Source organism: Carcharodon carcharias, chromosome 1 (genome assembly GCF_017639515.1).
Source record: "Carcharodon carcharias isolate sCarCar2 chromosome 1, sCarCar2.pri, whole genome shotgun sequence".
NCBI lineage: Eukaryota > Metazoa > Chordata > Chondrichthyes > Lamniformes > Lamnidae > Carcharodon > Carcharodon carcharias.
In genome coordinates, this window is record NC_054467.1 from 88,825,948 (window position 1) to 88,849,271 (window position 23,324).

General features: G+C 41.5%; 1 protein-coding gene across 1 annotated transcript; it reads right to left on the minus strand.

Moving 5' to 3' along the window:
• Positions 1-346: 346 nt before the first annotated feature.
• On the minus strand, positions 347-22,087 carry arsj (arylsulfatase family, member J). Its single transcript, XM_041197424.1, has 2 exons — positions 21,307-22,087; positions 347-2,203 (listed from the first exon to the last, which is right to left on the minus strand). Exons 1-2 carry the CDS (start codon positions 21,612-21,614, stop codon positions 832-834), a joined length of 1,680 nt encoding a protein of 559 aa, XP_041053358.1. The 5' UTR covers positions 21,615-22,087; the 3' UTR covers positions 347-831.
• Positions 22,088-23,324: the final 1,237 nt, after the last annotated feature.

The following is a 23,324-nucleotide window of genomic DNA, read 5'->3' on the forward strand; positions in this document are numbered from 1 at the left end:
AGGAGCTGGTCTGCAAGGAAGTCCTGGACATCTGCTGCCCTGAGTTTCTTCCCTCCCTAGCCTCTCAACACCTTCCACCCAGATATAATCTTGCTGCCAGCAATCTTCTATGAACATAGGTGGGTGGCATCCAGGCCATAAGTTTTTCGTCCTTCCCCATTGGCCAGCTATCACTTTTCATCAGAATTAGCCAAGCATTTGACCATCAGCATTCAAATAAGGCCAGGCAATTAAAGTGTCCAGGGCCTCCCAATTCCATTCCCACATAGGATTGCCTTACATTGCCACTGGCTCACTGTCAGGAGTTAAAATCAACCCTCATGGAAATATTCAGAATCAGAGGTAATCCATTTCCTGTTTTTTATTCATTTAATGAACACACTAATATTTTATTTGGTGTAGAAATTCTATTAAAAATCTGATATAAACATTATCATTCGAAATGTGTGTTCCCAAACTTGACCCAAATGCTAGCAAAAATATATTTTTAGGTACACCTGAGAAGAAAGGGACATCTTTGATTTGCACTGATACAAATCTATGCAATCTTTAAAAATAAACACATATTTTCAACTTTCACCCTGTTTCTCATTTTTTTTGGTGAGCAAAGTGCTGATGGAGTACCTGCCCTTCTCCTGAGCTTCCGTCATTTATCTTCTATTAGTCCTGTGAGGGGCATGGAGAAGCCAAAATACCCTCCCACATTGTACATCAATTTGTTGTTGATACATCACAAATTACTGACACTAGCACCATTTCAAAATATAAAGTGCCATCATAGCACTCGTTGGACATTAGCTTTTTTTATAATTTAATTTTCTAAAGTGAGCACTAACCCCAAACAGGTTTTTTGAAACGCAGTATTGTATTACAGATGCTGCAGGGTCTTTCTCCGGCATTGCTATTAATTAGGTTATTTTCCTCTTCATCCTCATTATCCCATGGTACCCAAGCACCACCATTGAGGTTAGGATTGCTCCTAGGGTCCTTAGGTGGGTACTTGACAGGAACTGCAGTTTTGTTATATTGAGCAAGTCTTAAGAGTAACTTTTTGACAACTTCAGGATACTGTTGAGAAAGATCAACCCTTTCATATGGATCAGCTGTTATGTTAAACAGCCATACTGACTTTCCTTTAGCCCATAATACTCTTTCAAGATTCCACCACTTCCCACCAAAATTTGGGAATGTTTGAGGGGGGATCCAGTCACTGAAACCTGGATTCCCTGTCAGTAATTTCCAATCTCTAACTCGGATTGCTGCTTGGATTGCTGTGTCCCAGATTCCAAATCCATCACGAGGTGATCTGGTTTTAACACGTGTGTAAAGGGGATCAATGTTATGTAGTATATCAGTCCGTGGAGAAGGTTTACCTTCACTGATTGTCTCCCATATATCATATCCATCAAGATCCAAATTTTCCTCAAGTTCTCCCTCTGCCAGTGTCACTAGAGTAGGGTACCAGTCTGTGATGTGCATCAATCCTTGACTCACACTCCCTTTATTTTTTATTAGAGGACTGTGCACAAAGCCAATACCACGAATTCCTCCTTCCCAGTAAGTTCCTTTCCGCCCACGAAGTGGCCAGTTGCTGCCCCCAGCTAATGGTTGCCCTCCATTGTCTGAGGAGTAGATTATCACAGCATTGTCATAGTAACCATATTTTTTTAATGCCCTTGTAATGTTATTTACTGCTTCATCCAAACACGTTACCATAGCAGCATATCTCCGCCGGCCTATGTTCTCAATTGACATGTACCGGCCCAGGTACTTTTTAGGTACCTGCAGAGGTGTGTGAACAGCTTGGAAAGCAATGTACAGAAAGATTGGCTCCTTAGGATTGTGAGATGCTAAAATATCTACAGTTTTTTGAGTGTATAGGAAAGTAGAATAAGAGTGAGCTCTGTACTCCCAAGCTACATTTTCGTCCTTATGCAAGTCATAGCCACAAGTTTTGGGTCCATCGCAGATTTCATGGGTGTAATAATCGCCACTGCCTGTAAGTGACCCAAAGAATGTATCAAATCCTTTTCGTGTAGGCAGGCACTCCTTTTTATAAAATCCTAGATGCCATTTTCCAATCATATGTGTTGAATAGCCAGCTTCTTGAAGTTTTTGAGGTAGTGTTACATTAGCAAGGGGTATGCAATTAGGCTGCCCAGCCCTTATGATAGAGTGCTGAAGTCCTGTGTGTATCTGGTACCTACAAAATTAAACGAGAAAACACAACAGCAATCAGTTTCATTACGTAATATGACATTGCCAACATACTTACACAATAAACATGGGCCAAATTTTGCTGTGAGCAGTGAACAATTTGTGCTGTGGGATTTTACACAGCAAGTTGTGGTCAACCAAACATCCACACAGCTCAATGCCCTCTATAGGATGTCTGGGGCCCGTGTGAGTAGAACAACCAACTTTTTATATCCTCAACCAATCAAATTGAAGAATCAACAATATGCAGCTCAGAGTCTGAACCAGGAAATGCAAGTTAGAATAGTTAGTTCAAGAAAGACTTTATTAAGAGAGATGAAAAATAAAAAAGTAAAAGTAAGCATATTTGTTTTTAAGATCTTTAATAATTCAAAGCTGATGGAATGAGACTCCACATTTTGTAAAAGTTAATGTTCAATGCCAGAATGATTGTATGACTTATCACACAGTTAAAAGCAGCACTTAGACTGGAATGGACACATGCTATTTTTCTATAGTGAGTTTAGTTTGTATCTACAATGTCAGTATAGGAACATCATGATTTGTCTCAATGGGAAATCGACAAGATGCCATTTTCGCACAGCTTAAGGAGGCGCTCCTCATCTTAGACAAAAATTTCCATATTTTTGCATTTAGCTGCTGTCGGAGTATGTCAAGATGCATGTAATCAAGAATCTCAGCAGACGCTGCATACTATTGCTTATGCAAGACCGAGTGCTAGTCTAATTGAGTTCAGGAGAATTAGAGCTGTCTGAGAAGCTAAGGACAGTGTTGACACAATCATGGTGACTAAGCACATTCACCTATTACTGCTGATAAACTAGACATTTGGATAAAATAATTACAGGGTCAGAACATGTTGAGCAAATAAGTTGACACATCAGCGTGATTAAATTCCTGTGCAAGAAATGTTTAGAATGAGACAACCAATGGGTATAAAGGCAGGAATCTGGCCACTTAAAGTTAGAACAGTTCTCAGGGATTGCCACAAGTCCATACTCTAAGAAAGCCAAGCTTAATCACCTTGGGACTGTGAAGAAACAAGGTTGTTTAATTCTTAATATATATCTGTAATAGCTAGTATGCTACAGGTGTCCGTATAGGAAACATAGATTTAACAACGTGTTGGAACTTGAACTGTGAAGAATCATTTGCCTAAAATCACAGATTCCTCACAACAGTTGCTGAAAGTTGCTATCTGATTTGCACATAAATAGCAGTGAATGTTTTTAGCCTCACCATTATCTTTTCAGCACAATCACCCTTTGTGATCTGAGCTGCCTAATCCATTAAGAAACCTCCAATTGAATTTAATGTATGAAGGATTCACGGCTTCATTCCTATTTCTTAGGAGAGATATTTATAAACCATCTTGGCTCTTCAAACCAGTTAGGAGTAATACAATTTCAGAAAATATCCTCAAAGGACTGAGCGGAGCCAGAAATTCATACTCGCAAGCAGGTGGTGTTCTGTCGCTATAGCAACTCAGACCTAAACTTTCCACATTAATAACTTGCAAGTCCAGAGTACAGGTTGAAGCCTTAAGACAGCATTCACTGCATGCATTCTTGGAGTTCTATTTACTGTTTCATCCATGCTGTGTGTCATATCCAAAAGCACCAGATACAATTCAACTGTGCCCGTAGATTGAAGAAAAATGGGTGGCGCAACTCAGCCCACATTGCCCTCAAGTGGCTTCAGTGAACCAATAATAGAGGACTACTGTTACTTTCTATATTTGATTCACATAACATGGAAAGAAGCAAGATCATGCATTGGACATGGAGGAAATAGATTTGCAGGAAACTCACAAAGTGACTGCCCAATTTGGACTTTCATTAACTTTCTCAATTTATTTTCAAAAATAAATCTGTGGTGTCATGCAGTCATTCAAATTTTGATACTGTGAATATTGCATAGGTCTCCAACTTTAAGCTCCCGTGTTCGCTAAACTCAGGCAGAATGCAATAGATTTCTTGGGACCGTAAAAATTTTTTCCAAGTGATGATATGGAAGATTTGCTTCATTTTGCTGACAATATTTCCTGTCTTTTTACCACTGGGGTTGCTTGTATGTACCTAAAAGTGACAGTGAAGCCCTGCAGAGGTGAGCACTGGATGCCTTGGTATTTTGATAAATGATACTTATAGAGGTCTATTTCTGGGGATATTAAATCTCCTGCTGACAACAAATATTATATGCAGATGATGAGTTTAACAAAATCTGACAGGATTGACAGATAAATGAAGGAGCAGTGGATGGATTTCATCCATGCGGTGTGTCATATCCAAAAGCACCAGATACAATTCAACTGTGCCCGTAGATTGAAGAAAAATGGGTGGCGCAACTCAGCCCACATAGCCCACAAGTGGCTTCAGTGAACCAATAATAGAGGACTACTGGTTGGTTTTCTGTCCATCCTCTTCCTCAAGAAAATCAAACCTTGAAATTTTGGTGTGTTAATTTTAGCCTTTGAATGTTTAGTGCATACATACAGAATTCTTTTATAAATGAACAGAGTAACACATCCATTAAAATAGTAGGCAAAACAATTTGATACAAGGACAATTTAGGATTTCCATGCTAATAATCACAGAATTATTTCACTGACTAAAGCTATGATTTGACTACACCCAAAAGCCTCCCCCCTCCCCCATCAACCCCATACTTTACAGGAGTAGGGCCACTGGGTAAAATAGGTGCCGAGTGTTTCCAATTCCTGTCAGGCCCTGGCTAGCTTATAGTTTTATTTCCTGGTTTCAGGAGGTAGAGAAGAGCAGTACAGTAGTAGAGTCCAGTACATTAAGGGTTAACCTGGGATTGAGTACAGTACTGCCCACTGGTGATGTAAGAAGGCACCTGACCTAGAGTTTAGGTCAGGGCAGTCCAGAGCTAGGTAGCAACATGTAAAGACATGCCATGGAGTCCTCTTCATACCTGTATCCTTGACTGCAAATGTGTACATAGTTCAGCAATGTTAATAAAGACTTCTTGGTAACTTCTACAAGATTGCTTAATGGAGTCGAAGCAGCACACACCACGGGTAGTGACAACCAAATAAGGGACTGGTAAATATTCAAAAGTCAGGATCCAATTATGTAATTCAAACTCTGACTCCAATTTAATCCCAGGCCCTGCAACTCTCGATGGGTGCTGAATGCCTTTGAAAACTGATAGTGGATGGACTCAAATTTAGCAGAGGCCCAGAAAATTAGGATTTAATATTTCTGTGCTTATTTCCTTATGGGCCAGGAGCAAGAATGCGTCTCTGGGTTTCAAAAATTAATCTTGGCCCCTACCATGAACTTCCCCTCCTCTGCTGTCTGCGATTGTTTCCCAATCTTCCCAGCCCCATTACTTGCTTGATGGGCTAAATTGCTGATTCTTGCTCCTAATTGTTATGACTTTAGTGCCCCAAATCATTCTCTGCAGGCTCTCTTGGCAGCCTGAAATCCCACTCCTGCCCGCTGACCTCTCCATTCTTGTTTGGGCCAGAGCCAATTTTCCAAAATTTAGACAAGGCCTCAGAATAAAATGACCTGGACTTTACGTCTGCATGGCTGTGCAACCCTTTTTCTCATTTCAGCACCGACATCATGTGCTGACATCCCCTATTAAAAGTGGGACTTATATTTGTTGCTTGAGCATGTAGATGAATAAAACCCAAATAGAATCTAATTTAAAAAATATCATAACATACTTTAGTATCATCTGGATTGACAGCTTAAAAAATCTCTCTTGACCTCTCTGTCTCAATTTCTGGTGATAGACTGTCCACCAATATTCATTACAAGCCTAATGACTCCCGCAGCTACCTCGACTACAGCTCCTCACATTCCGCTTCCTGTAAGGACTCCATCCCATTTCTCAGTTGCTTCGCCTTCATCGCATTTGTTCTGATGATGCCACTTTTAAAAACAGTTCCTCTGACATGTCTTCCTTCTTCCTTAACCAAGATTTTCCACCCACGGTGGTTGACAGGGCCCTCAACCGTGTCCGGCCCATCTCCCGTGCATCTGTCCTCACACCTTCCTCTCCCTCCCAGAACAATGATAGGGTCCCCCTTGTCCTCACTTATCACCCCACCAGCCTCCGCATTCAAAGGATCATCCTCCACTATTTCTGCCAACTCCAGCATGATGCCACCACCAAACATACCTTCCCTTCAGCCCTTCAGCGGCATTCCACAGGGATTGTTCCCCCCAGGACACCCTGGTCCACTCCTTCATCACTCCCTACACCTCAACCCCCTCCCACGGCACCTTCCCATGCAACCGCAGAAGGTGCAACACCTGCCCCTTTACTTCCCTCTCCTCACTGTCCAAGGGCCCAAACACTCCTTTCAAGTGAAGCAGCATTTCACTTGCACTTCCCTCAATTTAGTCTACTGCATTCATTGCTCCCAATGCGGTTTCCTCTACATTGGAGAGACCAAATGCAGACTGGGTGACCGCTTTGCAGAGCACCTTCGGTCTGTCCACAAGCATGACCTCCCTGCCACTTGCCATTTCAACACTCCACCCTGCTCTCATGCCCACATGTCCATCCTTGGCCTGCTGCATTGTTCCAGTGAAGCTCAACGCAAACTGGAAGAACAGCACCTCATCTTCCGACTAGGCACATTTACAGCCTTCTGGACTGAATATTGAGTTCAACAATTTTAGATCATGAACTCTCTCCTCCATCCCCACCCCACTTCCAATACCCCCATTTTTTCCCCCATTAATTTATATATATTTTTCTTTTCCCGCTATTTCCGTTATTTTTAAATGTATTTCCATCCATTGTTTAATCTCTACTTTTTAGCCTATTTCGATCCCTTCCCCCACCCCACCCCTAATAGGGCTATCTGTACCTTGCTTGTCCTATCTACGCTTAATTAGCACATTCCTTAGATAGTATCACCACCTTCAACACCTCTTTGTCCTTTTGTCTATGACATCTTTTGGCTATCTCCGCCTATCACTGGCCCTCTATCCAGCTTTAACCCACCCCCCACCCCCTTAAACCAGCTTATATTTCACCTCTTTTCTATTTTTACTTAGTGCTGTTGAAGAGTCATACGGACTCATAACGTTAACTGTGTTCCTCTCCACAGATGCTGTCAGACCTGCTGAGTTTTTCCAGGTATTTTTTTTTTTTTGGATTTCCAGTATCCGCAGTTTTTTGCTTTTATTTTGGTGTTATTGTGTTCACTTTGTGACATTCCAGATGGTGGCAACCCCAGGTGGCCATACTTTTCTACTGCTGCCATTGGAATATTTCAGATGTGCTATCATCATGTAAGCTCTGCAGAAACACCATTCCTAATAACACTGCAGAAGGTCATTATTTGTACTTATGTTAGAAGCAGAAATAAGAAAACCACAAGCTGAAGGGTCATGAGGACTCGTAATGTCGGCTTTGTTCTTCTCCGCCGATGCTGCCAGACTTGCTGAGTTTTTCCGGGTATTTCTGTTTTTGTTTTACAAGCTGTTACCTTAATTGTTCTCCTCCTTGTTGCTAATGAGATAACAATTCCCCACTAAAGGATCCAGTTACGTGCCATATTTATTGCATGTAGTCAGAACACAAACTATGTGGAGTCGTTCCCATTCCTAAACTGGATCATTTAGTAGATTGAGAAGAATGTAGTTAAATGCAATCTATACGAAAAGAATTAGCTTAACTTTGTTCAATGTGTTTGATTCTTGTCTGACATTTCTGCACATTTGAAAGCTAAAACCTACACTTTCTGGTTTAACTAATGGTGCTGTAATGCATGTGGAATTTTACTGGCATTGGTTCAAAACGTGTTCCTTATTATGGGCCTCAAAGAAACAGGGTAGGCAGCAAAAACTTGCTCAAAAAACACCTAAATAATGACAGCTCAAAGAACACCTAATAATGACAACCTGCAACATATTAAGACCTGGTAAGGAAATTAATGTTCCAGAGGAAACTGGTCTAAATTTTTTTACTTCTTCAAATTTTATTTGGTAATTTCTGTATGTCACACAATGGCTAGATATAATCAGGCTTCAGTTGTATTCCTTATACCTTAGCTGGCAACACTTTCTCACTAATGAGTAAATGTATAAGATGAATGGATATTTTGTATTTGAAACAACTGGAACTTAGCTTATATTAAACAAAAGTTATCGTGTAGGGCAGGCTTTTTCCAAACGTTTCCTTTGTTCACAGCTATAATCAACCTTCCCATGAGCAGACCACATCCTTTATGGTCGAGACCTGCGATTTTACTGCTTGCCGTATATGTACTAGGTTTGCACATTCAGCTTGAAAGATACGCCCCATGTCACAAACTATCTACTGGAGAACAGTTAAAATGCTTATCATATTCTCCCATCGTTTCAGCAGCTGGAAAATAGCACACTACTAAATAATGTGTATAGGCTAAACAATTTGGTAATATTTATTTACAGCTGAAATATAAAGGCATTTCAAGATACCAAAACCGCAATATAATCAAACTTACAGCCTGTTTAAAACAGAAAAGGAAACTGAGTCACTGAAAACGCTGGAAATACTCAGCAGCTCAGGCAGCGTCTGTGGAGAGGGGAACAGAGTTAAAATCCTGGATTTTGCCAAGGACTTCAGAACTCTTACAGTGGAAGCAATTGAGAGTCCAAATCCACACTTTCTGGGAGCAAGACCGGCGCAGCAATCTCCCCAGAGACGGCTCCCTAATCGATCACCTTCACCCTGGCGTCCTACTAAAAACGGCGAGTGGGCTCTCGACAGAGAGTCCGCAGTATAAGCAGGCTCTCTGAGGGAGGTGGCTGCTACTGAAGTAGGGTCTAGTCCATCAGGTCCACTCAACAGGGAGTCACCCTTGTTGGGCTGCGCAGTAGTTAATAGCTAACTGGGCTCTAGACTTCAAGTGGGGTGGAGGGAAGGTAAACCACTCTGCTGGCTTGATTTTTGGCTGCTCCAACAGCCTTTTATAAACGCAGCACCCTCTTTCCGACATGGATCCTCCAGCTATGATGAAGACCCCTCCCACTCGCAGGGACACCGCCTCGATTGAGCTGATAGCCTCCCCACACGGCAGGGAGCTGCTATACTGGCAGCAAAGTGCTGCAGAGTTCGCAGATCATCCTTAATTGGGATCTTAACTATTAATAAAAACAGAGAATGCTGGAAAAACTCAGATTTCGGCAGCATCCGTGGAGAGAGAAATAGAGTTAATGTTTCCAGTCGCTATGACTCAGTTTCTCTCTTCACAGATGTTGCCTGACCTGCTGAGGTTTTTCTAGCATTTTCTGTTCTTATTTCAGGTTTCCAGCATCTGCAGTATTTTGCTTTTTCTAAACGATGTCGACTGGCTGCCTGTCTCAGCGGGGTGGGCAGTTGAACCACTTCCATGCCCACCCCGGATGGGAAAGTTCCTCGGTGTAGGAATATGTCCTGGAGATGTTGTGACCCGGCTCTCCTCCCGGCTCACACCTCTATCCCAGCCATCCTCCCACCAAGTGCCGCCAAATCTACTGCTAGGAGCTGGGAAAATTCAACCAGTGTTTCAGACCAATGACTACTCTACATATGAACATATTAATTAGGAGCAGTAGTACCTTCTGACCATTTCCAGCATTTTCTGTTCCTATTTCAGATTTTAAGCATCTGCAGTATTTTGGTTTTGAGTCCACAAATCTTTATCTTTCTCAGCACCTTATAGGGAACAGCTTTTGATGGTACTTCTTTTTAATGATTGTTCACAGTTTCTATTCCATTCTTCTTGGTAAAAACTAGGTGAAGTAGAAGACTTAACCCAGGACATTGCATCTGGTTTTATCACTATTTTCTGTCTTTGATCTTTGAAGATTTGTCCTTAACAATATGCAATGCAGCAAACATTACATTAATTAGAGACAAGGCTAACATTTTGGGGCAAACTGCTTCAGCTAAAAGTGCTGAGTGGATATTTTACTCACCCTGCATCCAAAGTTCTTAACTTAAATGCCAGCATCCAGTGAATCTGATTAACTTCACATAATATTGGCAAGTGGTTAGGTGCAATGGTTACAGTGAACTCTATAGGTCTTGACAACATTTATTTTCATTTTTTGTTATTAATTCTCGGGATGTGAGCAGAGGATGAAGAATGATTATGGCAAGGCCAACATTTATTGTCCAGCCCTAATTTCCTTGGGAAAGTGGCGTAAAGACAAACAAAATTAAAAATCAGGAGAGATGCTAAAATGTGCTGCAATTTGCTATCACCCATTTTACATTAAGATAAAAGCAAAATACTGTGGATGCTGGAAATCTGAAACTCTTCTCTGAGAAGAGTCATATGGGCTCGAAACGTTAACCCTGTCTTTCTCTCCACAGATGTTGTTAGACCTGCTGTGTTTTTCCAGCATTTTATGTTTTTGTTACCCATTTTACGTTAGTGTATGAGGTCAAAAATTTGTTTCCTTTGTTGCAACACTTAATCGTTTAAGGACCGCTGGGTAGGCTGCTCTACTTTCAGTCCCATTGGGTAGAGCAGGAGTGAGTGTGGCCACTTATTACAAGGGTCTCTCAAAATTCTATTCGGCTTGCAGACATCAAGAAGTTGGCAATAATTATTTTTTTGAAATGTTCACCTTGCTGCTGAAAAACAGGTTGATAGTAAAGTGAAAACTCAGCTCCATTGTTTCATTCAGATTTACAGGGGATCAAGTGGGGATGAATGAAGCACTTCCAAGACAGAGGAAACAATCAAATCCAGAGCCTCCACAACTCTTATGACCATTCATGGTAGATGCTTTTGTTAGCATCGTGGATCGAGCATCGAAGGCACTGTCACAATAGCCATTGATATGATGATGCATAACAAACAGGTTATCTGGTGATTACTGCATTGCTGTTTGTGGGAGCTTGTGCACAAATTGGCTGCTGTGACTCCTACATTTCAACACTGACTACAATTCAGAAATATTTCATTGGCTGTAAAGCACTTTGGAATGTTCTCAGTCATGAAAGGGGATATATAAATGCAAGTCTTTCTTTTTGCAGTCTGTCAATACCATGTGCTGAACCCCACAAAAGTTGGTAGTGCACTCTACCTATGTCGAGATGTTGCCAAAGGTCCCTGTCCAATGCACTGAATAATTGTTAGCACACAGGTTGCACCCCTGAAGTCTGCATCTCTGCACTCTTTTGCAGGGCTAGGATACAATCTTGCTTCCACCTCACCGTCCCCAATGAATTGTTTGAACTATCTTTTCCACCTGCACCTACTTACTTGTGCTCTGTGAACCATGCTGTGCAGACCCTTCTAACTGACTATTTATGCAAAGAGGTCGCCAATTTATGTGCTGGTATTTGAAAAGGTAAAAATCCATCATGGGGAGGATTCTCCCCTTCAGTCTAAGTCAGTCCAAGGCCCCACCTCTCTTACTGACAGAAAAAGAGAAGGGGAACAAAGGTTAGCACACTGTTGCAAGAGTAAGCAGTAGCAAATGAGCAGACAGAGAATGATGGTGTGGTCGGCCATGTCAATGACTACAGAGAGGTTGTGAAGGGTAAAGATGGAGAGTATACCACAGTCACAGTCATAGAGGATGCAAATTGTAACTTTGGTTAGCACCATTTCCGTTCTGCTTCTTATGAAAGGTCACAAACTGAAATGTTAACTGTGGTTTTTCTATCCACAGATACTGCCTGAACTTCTGAGCATTTCCACCATTTTCTGTATTTATTTCATATTTCCAGAATCCACAGTATTTTGGTTTTGTGTTTTTGTAAGACTATTTCAGTGTTGTGTTAGAGGCAGAAACCATATTGGTGAGATTCAAACATGGAGGTGCAACAATACATTCAAGGATTTGACAGGAAGATGATAGTTTGATGGAACAGAAGAATGAACCAGAATATTGTCCATCCACTTTAGTGGGTCTTTTCTTTGCAGTTTTTGAGTAGCTTGTTTCCTTAGCAGATATAGTCCACACTAGTGAAAAATTTTTATAGCTTCAAGATTTAAGAATAGATCATTGAATGACCACTATTATGGTTCAGTGTTTTTCCCCACACTGTCTTCTTTTCATAGCAGAAATGCCATTTCTATTCCTGTTGGCACATAATTGTTACATGATTTGATAAGCTGCAAGGCTTTTCAATGAAACAAGCTCTTGGTTATTTCCTGATTCATAGATGTATTTGGGTGGTGCATAATTCCCATCTGCTTCATGGAGCTCAGCTGTTAATTAGTTAGCAGCAAAAATGAGCAGCTTCATGCAAAAATAAGCCTTTCGTTTCACAGGTGTTAATGTTGAGACTTCTCTCTCAAGCATTTTCATAGTTTGCAGACCTACATATGTTAGCATTAAAAAAATGCCTAACTGCCAAATGTTGAGTTAATCAGTTTCTGAGTACAGATAGGGGCAGTGATACCAATGGATACTATGGTAGCAGCCCTGTGTGGAAATTTTGAAGATATATAAAGGGTTTACCATATTGGTTGTTTTCCTGACACACAGACAATGGAAGTATTATTCATTATAGGTAGCTCTAGTCAATTTGTCCAATATATTTGTCCTAGCTTTCTGATTTATGCACATTTTGTTAAAGGTCAAAAATCAGCTTTTGTCAATGCTATGTCTCACCTATTGGACAGTACGAGTTAGTGACCCCTGAAAATTCTGTAGGTTTTACTATCATTCTCTGTGTCCTGTCAATTCCTGTGTATAAAGTACAACTTGAAGGTAAGTTCCTCATTTTCACCGTGTTATATCTAATGCCTCAGTTAATTTAAGTCACCTGGTGGGAGCCGAAGTGTCAATGTCAGCCAAGGCTGGGAATCAGATCCAAGTTTCCTAGTCCAATTACTCACTGCTTTTTTTTCCATTTCTTAAATCTTATGCAACATACAATTCCCAGGTTGAGAAATTCTACTTCTAATCCTCTGCCGAAACTGCTCCATGATCAGCTTCTGACTTGGAAAGCACTGAGCAATCGCTTGGCAGCCTGTGTCACATCATGGACAAGAAATCAGTAACTTGCTGTTTGTGAGGAGTGCAGGTGTGATTCTGTGTCCTATTGATGCAATTAAAGTTGCAAGCAGCAACTTGCTGCATCACTATAATGCCATGAGAGATTTAAAAAAGTCTTACATTTTTGGGAGGTAAAATGAATGAGTATAGTTGAGGTGTACACTTTGACAATAACTTCAGCTTAAAAGAATGATATTGTCTCGGGACAATAACTTACTACATGAGGCAGAGTGTACAGAATTTTACATGAATGAACAGGCAAAAATCAGAAGTGGGAAAATACTGATTATTCAAAAGTAGAAATGAATTGAAAATATGCTCCCTTGATGCATTCATTATTTTCTCATACAGCAATAGCATACGCACAATATTGATATTTTATAATCTCACAACTTGGGCAGAATTTAATGTCCCCTGAGTTTGGAGGTGGGGGGGGGGTGTATTTAATTGGCTGGGAGGGTGAAAGTGGAGAACCTGCCACTTTCCACCTTCCCCCAATGAGTCCTGGGCGGGAAGGCTCATGGACAGCCTTCCTGATCAGATGCTAATTGAGGCCCTTAGCAGACAATTGATACCCGCATTAAGGGCCTCATTTAGTCATTGCTGACCAAAGAACCCGTCACCAGAATGCGGGGAGGGGTGGCTGCTGAGTGCTAACCCCTTGCCCTTTCTTCCGAATCCCCTCCCCTCCCCACAGCCAGCGACCACCTTCCCACGACCCCCATCACACCCTTGCTCACCTGGGGCCTGGATCCCTTAGTGATGCTATGCCTCTGGTGAGTGCGTTACCAAAAGCTGTATCATGCTTGATGGTGCTGACAGGCAATGGAGTGCTGATGGCCTGTGATTAGATGACAGCTCTCGGAGTGGGGAGGGTGGTGGCAGGTGGGGGGTTGGGTTTGGATTTCTACCCCTGGGGATGCTAAATCCTACAGAAGACCCACTTTTGGCCAATTAAGTGCCTGATGGATTCTTGTTGGCTCTCCAATTGATGGGCGAGACCCCTGTTTCCTGGATTAAATTCCCCCCTTATGTCAGATTAATACAGTCAGTAGGCACCAATTAGGTTAGATTCATTCAGTCTGTAGACAACAATTGGAACCGCAGTCAGAAGGCACTATTCTGCAGTAAAAAGAGGACCAGTCCATCAAAGATAAAACCATATGGTGTTGTGAGGCCACTGGCACATATCGATATTTATTGAGGTTGTTTGCGAAAGGGCTTCTTGCTTGCAAGGGACCACAATTCAATGAGTATGTACTATCAATGGAATAGATTCATTACTCCTCCTAGTCACTAAATAATTCCTAAATGTATTGCTTTCCATTTAATGATCTCAATGCTCAGGGTTGTAAGACTTGTATTTTTTTCTCCTTGTGTTTTCCAATTACACAGAAACTTAGTTACCAACAATGAAGCTTTGTTGGGATATTACTCAGTTACTTGAGGCTGATAAAATTTTGTCACATATTACATTTTACCAATCTCAGCAAGCCCCCACCTCTCTTTCCACATATATAATGTAAGAATACACCTTCCTGGTTGTGCATTCTAAATAGCACAGTGTAGTGCTCAGGATCTAGCATGTTAATCAGGAATGTGCAAAAATACACCAACTTGCATTAACATGGAATCTTTAATATCGAGAATTGCCCAAGGCGCTTCACAGAAGTGTAAATGTAATGTGATGCAGAACCAGTTTATACTCCTAAGGGACAAGAGCTCTATCTGTTAGAAGGAAACTGCTATGGACAAATAGAGAGGTAAGGGGCAATATAAAACTAAACGAGAAAAGCATACAAGAATGCAAAACAAAATCACAGATCCTGGTGAATCAGAGAGACACAAAGAACAGCAAAGAGTGACAAAACAGATAGTATGAGCTACAAAAAGGAAGTATAAAAGAAATTTAAATAAATAAAAGCAAAATACTGCAAATGATGGAAATCTGAAACAAAAACAGAAAATGCTGGAAAAGCTCAGAAGGTCCAGCAGTATCTGCAGAGAGAGAAACAGAGTTAACCTTTTGAGTCCATATGGCCCTTCTTCAGAGCAAAGAAATTTGTAAGGGATATCAAAATCAACATAAAACAACTATTACAATTATATTAGAAAAAGGAGGATGCCTGAGAGCAATGTAGGCCCCTTAAAAACTGACAATAGTGATAATATAAATGAAAAAGGAGAACATGTTAAATAAATACTTTTCATCGGTATTACAGTAGAGGAAGAGGATAGCATGCTCGACATCCCAAGGAAAAAATATTGAATCAGAGTTAGGGTCTCACCAAAATTTAACATATGCAAATTAACAGTAATGGAGAAAATAAAGCGTGACAAATCCCCAGGACAACATAGTTTTCATCTGAAGGTTTAAAACAAGTAGGTGAGAGCATTGCTGGTGTCCTAACTATGATCTTTCAGAGTTTTTCAATTCAGGAACCATTCATTTAGATTGGAAAATTGCATACATTACTCTGCTGTTTTAGAAAGGTAAGAGAAAGAAATCAAGGAATTATAGACCAGTTAGCCTAACATATATTGTCAGCAAATTACGAGACTCTGAAATGAAATTTGGAGTGACCAAACATTTTGAATATTTTTAGCTGATTAGAGAGAGCCAGCATAGATTTGTAATGGCCTGCTGCATTGTTCCAGTGAAGTTCAACGCAAACTGGAGGAACAGCACCTTATCTTCCGACTAGGCACTTTACAGCTTTCCGGACTGAATATTGAGTTCAACAATTTTAGATCATGAACTCTCTCCTCCATCCCCACCCCCTTTTCGATTTTCCCCCTCCTTTTTGTTATTTCCATATATATAATTTATAAAGATTTTTCTTTTCCCACCTACTTCCATTATTTTAAGTGTATTTCCATCCATTATTTTATCTCTGCCTTTTAGCCTATTTCAATCCCTTCCCCCCACCCCACCCCCACAAGGGCTATCTGTACCTTGCTCATCCTGCTTTCTACCCTTAATTAGCACATTCCTTTAGATAATATCACCACCTTCAACACCTCTTTGTCCTTTTGTCTGTGACATCTTTTGGTTATCTCCACCGATCACTGGCCCTCTATCCAGCTCTTCTTGTCACCACCCCCCCCCCACCTTAAATCAGTTTATATTTCTCCTCTCTTCTATTTTTACTTAGTTCTGTTGAAGGGTCATTTGGACTCGAAACGTTAACTGTGCTCCTCTCCGCAGATGCTGCCAGACCTGCTGAGTTTTTCCAGGTATTTTTGTTTTTGTTTTAGATTTGTAATGGGTAGATTATGCCTGACAAACTGATTCAATTTTGAAAAAATGACTAAAGTGATGAGCAAGCCAATGTCTATGGATGTTGTATATATGTATTTCCAGAAGACATTTGATGAAGCACCTCATAAGGAACTGTTAGCTAAATTTGCAGCTCATGGAATTGGGGGCAAGTTATTGATCTAACTGTAGCTAGAAGATTGGCTGGACAGCAGGAGGCAGAGAGTAGAGATAATGGACAGGTATTCTAATTGATAGGATGGGACTCGTGGTTTACAACAGGGGCCTCAACTACTCATTGTATTTAGAATGACTTAGATGATAGGATAGATAGCCACATACCCAAGTTATCCACAAAGATAGTTGACACAAAGCAATTTTGATGGGAGCATAACATGACAAAGTGATATTAATAGATTAAGTAAATGGTTAAAACTGTGGCAAATTGATTTCAATGTAAGCAAGTGTGAGATCAGCTACTTTGGACCTAAAAAGGATAGATCAGAGTACTTTTTAAATGGTGAGAAGATATAAACAGTGGAAGTCCAAAGAGACTTAGGGGTCCATATACATATATCATTAAAATGTCATGGAAAGATTTTTTTTAAATGAAAAGCTTAATGGAACACTAGCCTTTGCATTGAGCAGACAAGAGTATAAGTGATTAGAAGTCATGCTGCAGGTTACCCTACTTCCTGGTTAGACTGCATCTGGAGCAATGTGTTCAGTTCTGGGCATCACATCTTAGGAAGGAGATTTTGGCCTCTGAGGAAGCGCAATGTAGATTTACTAGAATACTGTAACTCCAGATGCTGAACAGGAACAGTTGTGCATGCCCAATTGGCAGCCATTCTGTCCGCTGGCACGTGTGCTTTTTCCCATAGCTGACATCATGGTTGTGTGCTTGTCATCCAACTCCCATTTGTTGCCCCTCTCACGAGCCCTCGTCCAATTGCCATTCCTGGCCCAAGCCCTTGCCTGCTTGCTGCTCCTCTCCTGACACCTCAATGCCTCTAGCTCACCACCCCTTCCTGAGCCCTCACCACCCTGCTCGCCACCTCACCTGAGGTGAACAGGGGACAGCAAGTGCTTGGGAAAAGGACGTCGAGCGGTAGACAGTGGAGGATTAGGAGAGGGGTGTCAATGGGGGGTGGTGGGGCTTAGGAGAAGGGTGGCGAGTGGGTGGCAGGCTTGGCAGAAGAGAGGCGAGTGAGTGAAGGCTCGAGAGAGGGGCGTTGAACAGGGAGCAGTAGTGCCTTGGGGGAAGGGCAGTGAAAGCAGCGTTCTTTTCTGGTTGAGTTTGGTCTGTGCTATCTTTAGTGCAGGATGCTGTCAGGGATGTCGCTGAAAGTAATGTCACAGGCACTGCAACTGCAGGTGTGGCATCAGCAAAAACAACCCATTGCCTAAAATTAGAGCCAGGCCTTTCGGGAGTGAAATCAGGAAACACTTCTATAGCCAAAGTTTGATATATTTTGGAACTCTCTTCCACAATTGATGCTGGCTGAATTGTTAATTTTAAATATGAAATTGGTAGATTTTTAATAGCCAAAGGTATTAAGGGATATGGGCAAAGGGAGATATATGGAATTAGGTCACAGATCAACCAGAATCTCCATGAATGGCGGAACAGGTTCGAGGGACTAAATGGTCTACTCCTGTTCTTATATTCTTATGAAATAAACAGACATCAAGTCAAAGAAGGAGATATTAGGAGAGGTGACCAATAGCTTGGTAAAAGAGTGGGCTATGAGAACGATCATAAAGGATGAGGGGAATAGTGAGGCACAGGGGTTCAGAGTAAAAATTCCAGTGGGTGTGATCTGGACAACTGAGTTTGGGTAGATTTCTAATGGCCAAAAGACAATGGGGACAAAACTGGATATGTGGTGTTAAGTGGCTGCAGGCACAGCAGGGGGCCTAAGTTCCCATGAGGCTAGCACCATTTAAAGCTAGCCTGCACAATTTCAAGCCAACTTATAGCTCGTAGTGTTCAATTGGTCTGTGTTTGATTATGTGAGTCTGGTAACTGATCTATGCTCACTGTACTTCATTGGATAAGCCTGGGTGTACACTGAGAGAAAAGTCAACAAACTATAGAAAAAGCTGGAAGCTAGAGCTGAAGCATTGAGTAGATATTTTGAAACAATAACTAAAACCTGTTACACAGAGATCTGAGATATAAAATATATAACAGACAACAGTGCAGCACTGAGGATCTGAATACTTTGCAGCAAGAAGTTCAGTAATCTCATACGGTTGGTTCCAGTGGGTGTGATCTGGACAACTGAGTTGTGTCGGTGCAGACTCGATGGGCCGAAGGGCCTCTTCTGCACTGTGATTCTGGTTGGTGAGTGAATGTATCTTCAAATACCATACCCTTACAATTAAACCACTGGTCTCACACACTGCTTAATTCACTAGCTCCCTTTACTCATTTACCAACAATCTCTTATCAATCACAACTCATACCTCACATTCATAATTTCACCTCATCCTCACACACTTTACACTGCAGCACACCTCACACCCACATCTCTCAGCTTGAACATTGCCAGCTACTCAGCTGGGGCTCAAACAGATTGCACCACGCTCACTATCACAATTCCCTCTCACTTGCAGGACATGATGGCACACAACTCAGGCAGCAGCACCTAAAAAGTGGGGTCCTTGCACCCATGGTGGAGATGGTACTCCTCATTATTGGAATGGCCATGACTAAGGCTGCGGCCAACGATGGAGTGGAATCCATCAAAGATGACGGTATGTTCATAGCTAATCTTCCTTCCCACGTCCCACCTCTCCTTCACCCCACAATCCCTTACGATTTACAAATTGAACCTGCCTTCCTTCCCTCACCACAACCCTACCCTTCTGCCTTTCTCCTTTAAGATCCTCAAGAACTGCAACTTGGCCAAACGGTGGTGCAGGAGCTAACAATTTCATCCTTTAAGCCCTGCTATCATTCCTTTGAATCTGAGCTGTATCTCCTCAAAGGACATTAAATCTTTCCTGTGGTTCAGTGCAGTAGTTTAGATGGGGTCTAACCAAAACTGTACAACTGAACCATCACTTCTGTACTTTGGTATTTCAACCCCATTAAGATAAAGGCCAACATTCCATTACTCCTTTCTCTGCCATAAGAAGAATAATTTCGCTGTGCCCTGTGTATAATAAATTCAAAACCATATTTGAACATATGTATGAATTTATGAATTGTGGGGGAGGCGATGGTGTAGTGGTATTGTTGCTGGACTAGTAATCCAGAGACCCAGAGTAATGTTCTGGGGACTGGGGTTTGAATCCTGCCATGGCAGATGGTGGAATTTGAATTCAATAAGAATCTGGGATTTAAAAAAATGCCTAATAATGACCATGAAACCATGGCTGATTGTTGTAAAAACCCATCTGGTTCATTAATGTCCTTTAGGGAAAGAAATCTGCCATCCTTATCTGGTCTACATGTGACTCCAGATTCCAGACCCACAGCAATGTGTAGAGTCTGATGGGTAATAAATGCTGGCCTGGCCAGTGATGCCCACATCCCATGAACAAAAACAAAATTAGGAGTAGGCCATTCAGCCCTTTGAACCTGCTCTGTCAGTTGATAAGATCATGGCTGATCTGAATGTGGCCTCAACTCCACTTTCCTGTCTACCCCCATCTATACTTTTGACTCCCTTGTCAGCCAAGAAACTATCTAACTCAGCCTTCAAAGTATTTAATGATCCTGCCTCCACTGCCCTTTGGGAAAGTGAATCCAGAGATTAACAACACTGAAAGAAAAAAATTCTCCTCATCTCCATCTTGAACAAGATCCCTTATTTTTAAATTGTGTCCCCTAGTACTAGTTTCTTCCACAAGGGGAAACATCTTATCATCTACTCTGCCAAGCCCCCTTGGAATCTTATATATTTCACTAGGATCATGTCTCATTCTTCTAAACTCCAATGGATACAGTAGTCCCCACCTACCTGTGCAACCTTTCCTTATAAGAAAACCTCTTTGTCCCAGGAATCAGTTGAGTGAATATTCTCTGAACTACATCTTAAGCCTTTCTTAATTAAGGAGATCAAAACCGAAGCCCGAATGTGGTGTATCCAATGCTCCGAACAATTGCAATAAATTTTTATATTCTCTTCTCCTTGTAATAAATGATCACATTTCATTTGCCTTCCTAATGACTTGCTGTACCTGTAGGCTAACCTGTTGTGATTCGTGTACTATGACACCCAGATCCCTCTATACTGTAGAGTTCTGCAACCTCAAAGCTTTCAACTTACAACAATATACTGCTTTTCTATTCTTCCTGCAGCGCTTGAAGGACATGTTTACATTTCTTCTGACACATGAGATATGGAGGATAATTTTCCCCAGTACTCGGGGAAGAATTACAGAAAAAAATTAAGTTAAGCAAGCAATATTTACCTCTTCTGTCAACACTTCATTAACAGGACATATTTTAAGAGCCATGCTTTTACATATTGCCACATACTGGTGAGTTTTAACTCTTAATCCAGACAAAAATCTATATAACCAATTTATTTCAGCACATTAACAGGATTCCGGCAGGGCTTTATAACTTCACCTGCTGCTTTTATTTGTATTACCTGCAGGTATCATCTTGCTAACACAATAAAAGCAACATCCAACTGCCGACTGCTACCGTTTTTTGGTTCCTTGTAACTCTTTGCACCAGGGTTAAATTAGCTGGCAAATTATGCGGACATCGCTTAAAGTAGTTCTGCGTCTCGACTCGATCCTACAAACAGACGGCTAACCATTATGACTCTTTATAATAACACAGATGTTATTTTTTGAGGGTGAGGAAAAACATGTCCAATACTTAACCGGCCTGTCATGAGTTGGCTCCTGGACGGGGTGCAGATGGGTTGGATATAGTAGTTCTCCAATTTAACCCCTTGAGCGGCGAGTCGGTCTAGGGTCGGGGTGTGGATCTCGGAGCCGTGATAACCCACATCGTGGAAGCCCTGGTCGTCAGCTAAGATGAAGATGATGTGAGGTTGAGATGGCTTCACGCTGTCTATCAGCGGATCCTGGAGCCCAGGGTTTTTCAGGTCAGGTTCGGGCCGGTCCCAGGACAAGTAACCGAACGTCAGTAAACTCGCCACTGAAAAACCAGCCAGGGCACCAAACATGACTGGATGGGAATCTTCCTTCTCCCGATTCTCCTCTCAGGCATTAAAAGCTCAGTTTCCTGGAGCACTTACAAGTGTTACAAACTCATCGGTTCAAAATGCCGTCGTTTAAATGTAATCAGGATTACCCCTTCCCTTTTTAAATATATATATAAAAAGTTACTTTCTGTTAAAGACAGGCACATTCAGATGGAGCCATGGAGATCTTCTCCGGGCTTGTTTTCACCATCCTGGGCTGGTGTACGAGGATTTCATTTGGTGAATGGAGATGCTGCTGCTCTGTGTGTGTGTGTGTGTGTCAGATGAGCTGCCCAAGTTGCTGCGGGAGCTGCTTTCCTCTCTCTTTCTGTCGAGCTGATCCTCGGTGTGCCCGCTCTCCGCCCACCTCGCCTCATTGTTCTTTCACGAGGTCGGCAGCCTCCAGTTCACGGTGACCGGCTGAAGCCCCGAGACCTTGCTAGCACACCCAGTGTGCACTGATCTGCAAGTGCAGCATCGCGCCTGTTCCGACGCTCAGAACCCAGGCACAGCTCCCTTATATACGGCGGAATGAAAGAGGAAGGGGCGGGGGGGGAGGTGGGGAGGGCGCGAACCTTCAAGCTGTTCAACACTGCTCCAGTGCTTTAGTACCAATCAGACAACATATAGATTTTGCGGTGGACTTGGAATGCGCCGTAGTCACAGCTAATGCCATAAAATGCATTATAGGGTTTAATAAGTTACAGAGTTGGGATTTTCATTTATTTTCAAGAATGCGGAAAGATATGTGTTGCAACAGAGGAATCGAGGGATGGACTCGGGTGAGCCGCAGCTTGCCCCAGGTCCTGTAAACTGTTATGGACAGCAGGTATAATACTATGACTAAGGGTTCTTAAATTATTTACAAATAGCGAGTAAATTCAATACCTTACGACTATGAAATCACATCACGTTTTAATTGGTACGAGTTTTTTTAAACTTTAATTCCCAGCTCAAGAATTTGCGATGAAAATTAAATATTTTAAATCGTACAAATGCATTTTTATCATTTTTTCCCCTTGGTGCTTTAAGTATTAACCTGTCAAAACAAGTAGCCTTCAAGCCTCTGTCAAAGTAACAGAAACTTGATATGCACCTAATAAGGTTTGGCATTAGAGAAGTGGACAGCTTAATTTTCGGATTAAGTCAAGGGATGAGCAAATTATGAGCGAATTCTCAATAAACGTCGGTACATCGGAGTTAAATGAAATGTAAGCATCTTTCATTAGTAGTCAATGGATGCATTCTTTTAAATTTGAACACTTGAGTATAACTAATCTAAGCAAGATGTGGTTTCAAGGAATGAAATTGTCAATTTGGTGTCAAACTGGTGATCCATGATTGCGAATGCTCTTCGGAATCAGATGGAGGAATATTTGGTGTATATCCAGATGCTATATGTTAGTCATTTGTGATGAAATCTCTTTGTCCATCCCACTTTAATGTAACAAGCAATGGGAGTTCTCTTTTGTATCTGCTTTGTGGCTAATCCCTGACACAACATCCACTGGCGATTTACACATTGAAATGATTGCTGCAATAATCTTTAATATGCTCCCAAGGGAAAAAAAAACTTCCTTTCTTTTGCTTTGAAATCAAAGGTTTAAAATGTTGTTCTTTATAAGTTAATATATGTACCTAACTCTAACAAAATATTCAAAGAACAGCAGAAAAGCAGTAATGTACAGTTTA

Excerpts from the sequence above, each read along its gene's own strand:
- arsj (XM_041197424.1), bottom strand. The coding sequence starts at position 21,614 with ATGTTTGGTGCCCTGGCTGGTTTTTCAGTGGCGAGTTTACTGACGTTC. Across the intron at positions 2,204-21,306 it reads AGCCAACTCATGACAGGCCG|GTACCAGATACACACAGGAC; the intron begins GTTAAGTATTGG and ends TTAATTTTGTAG.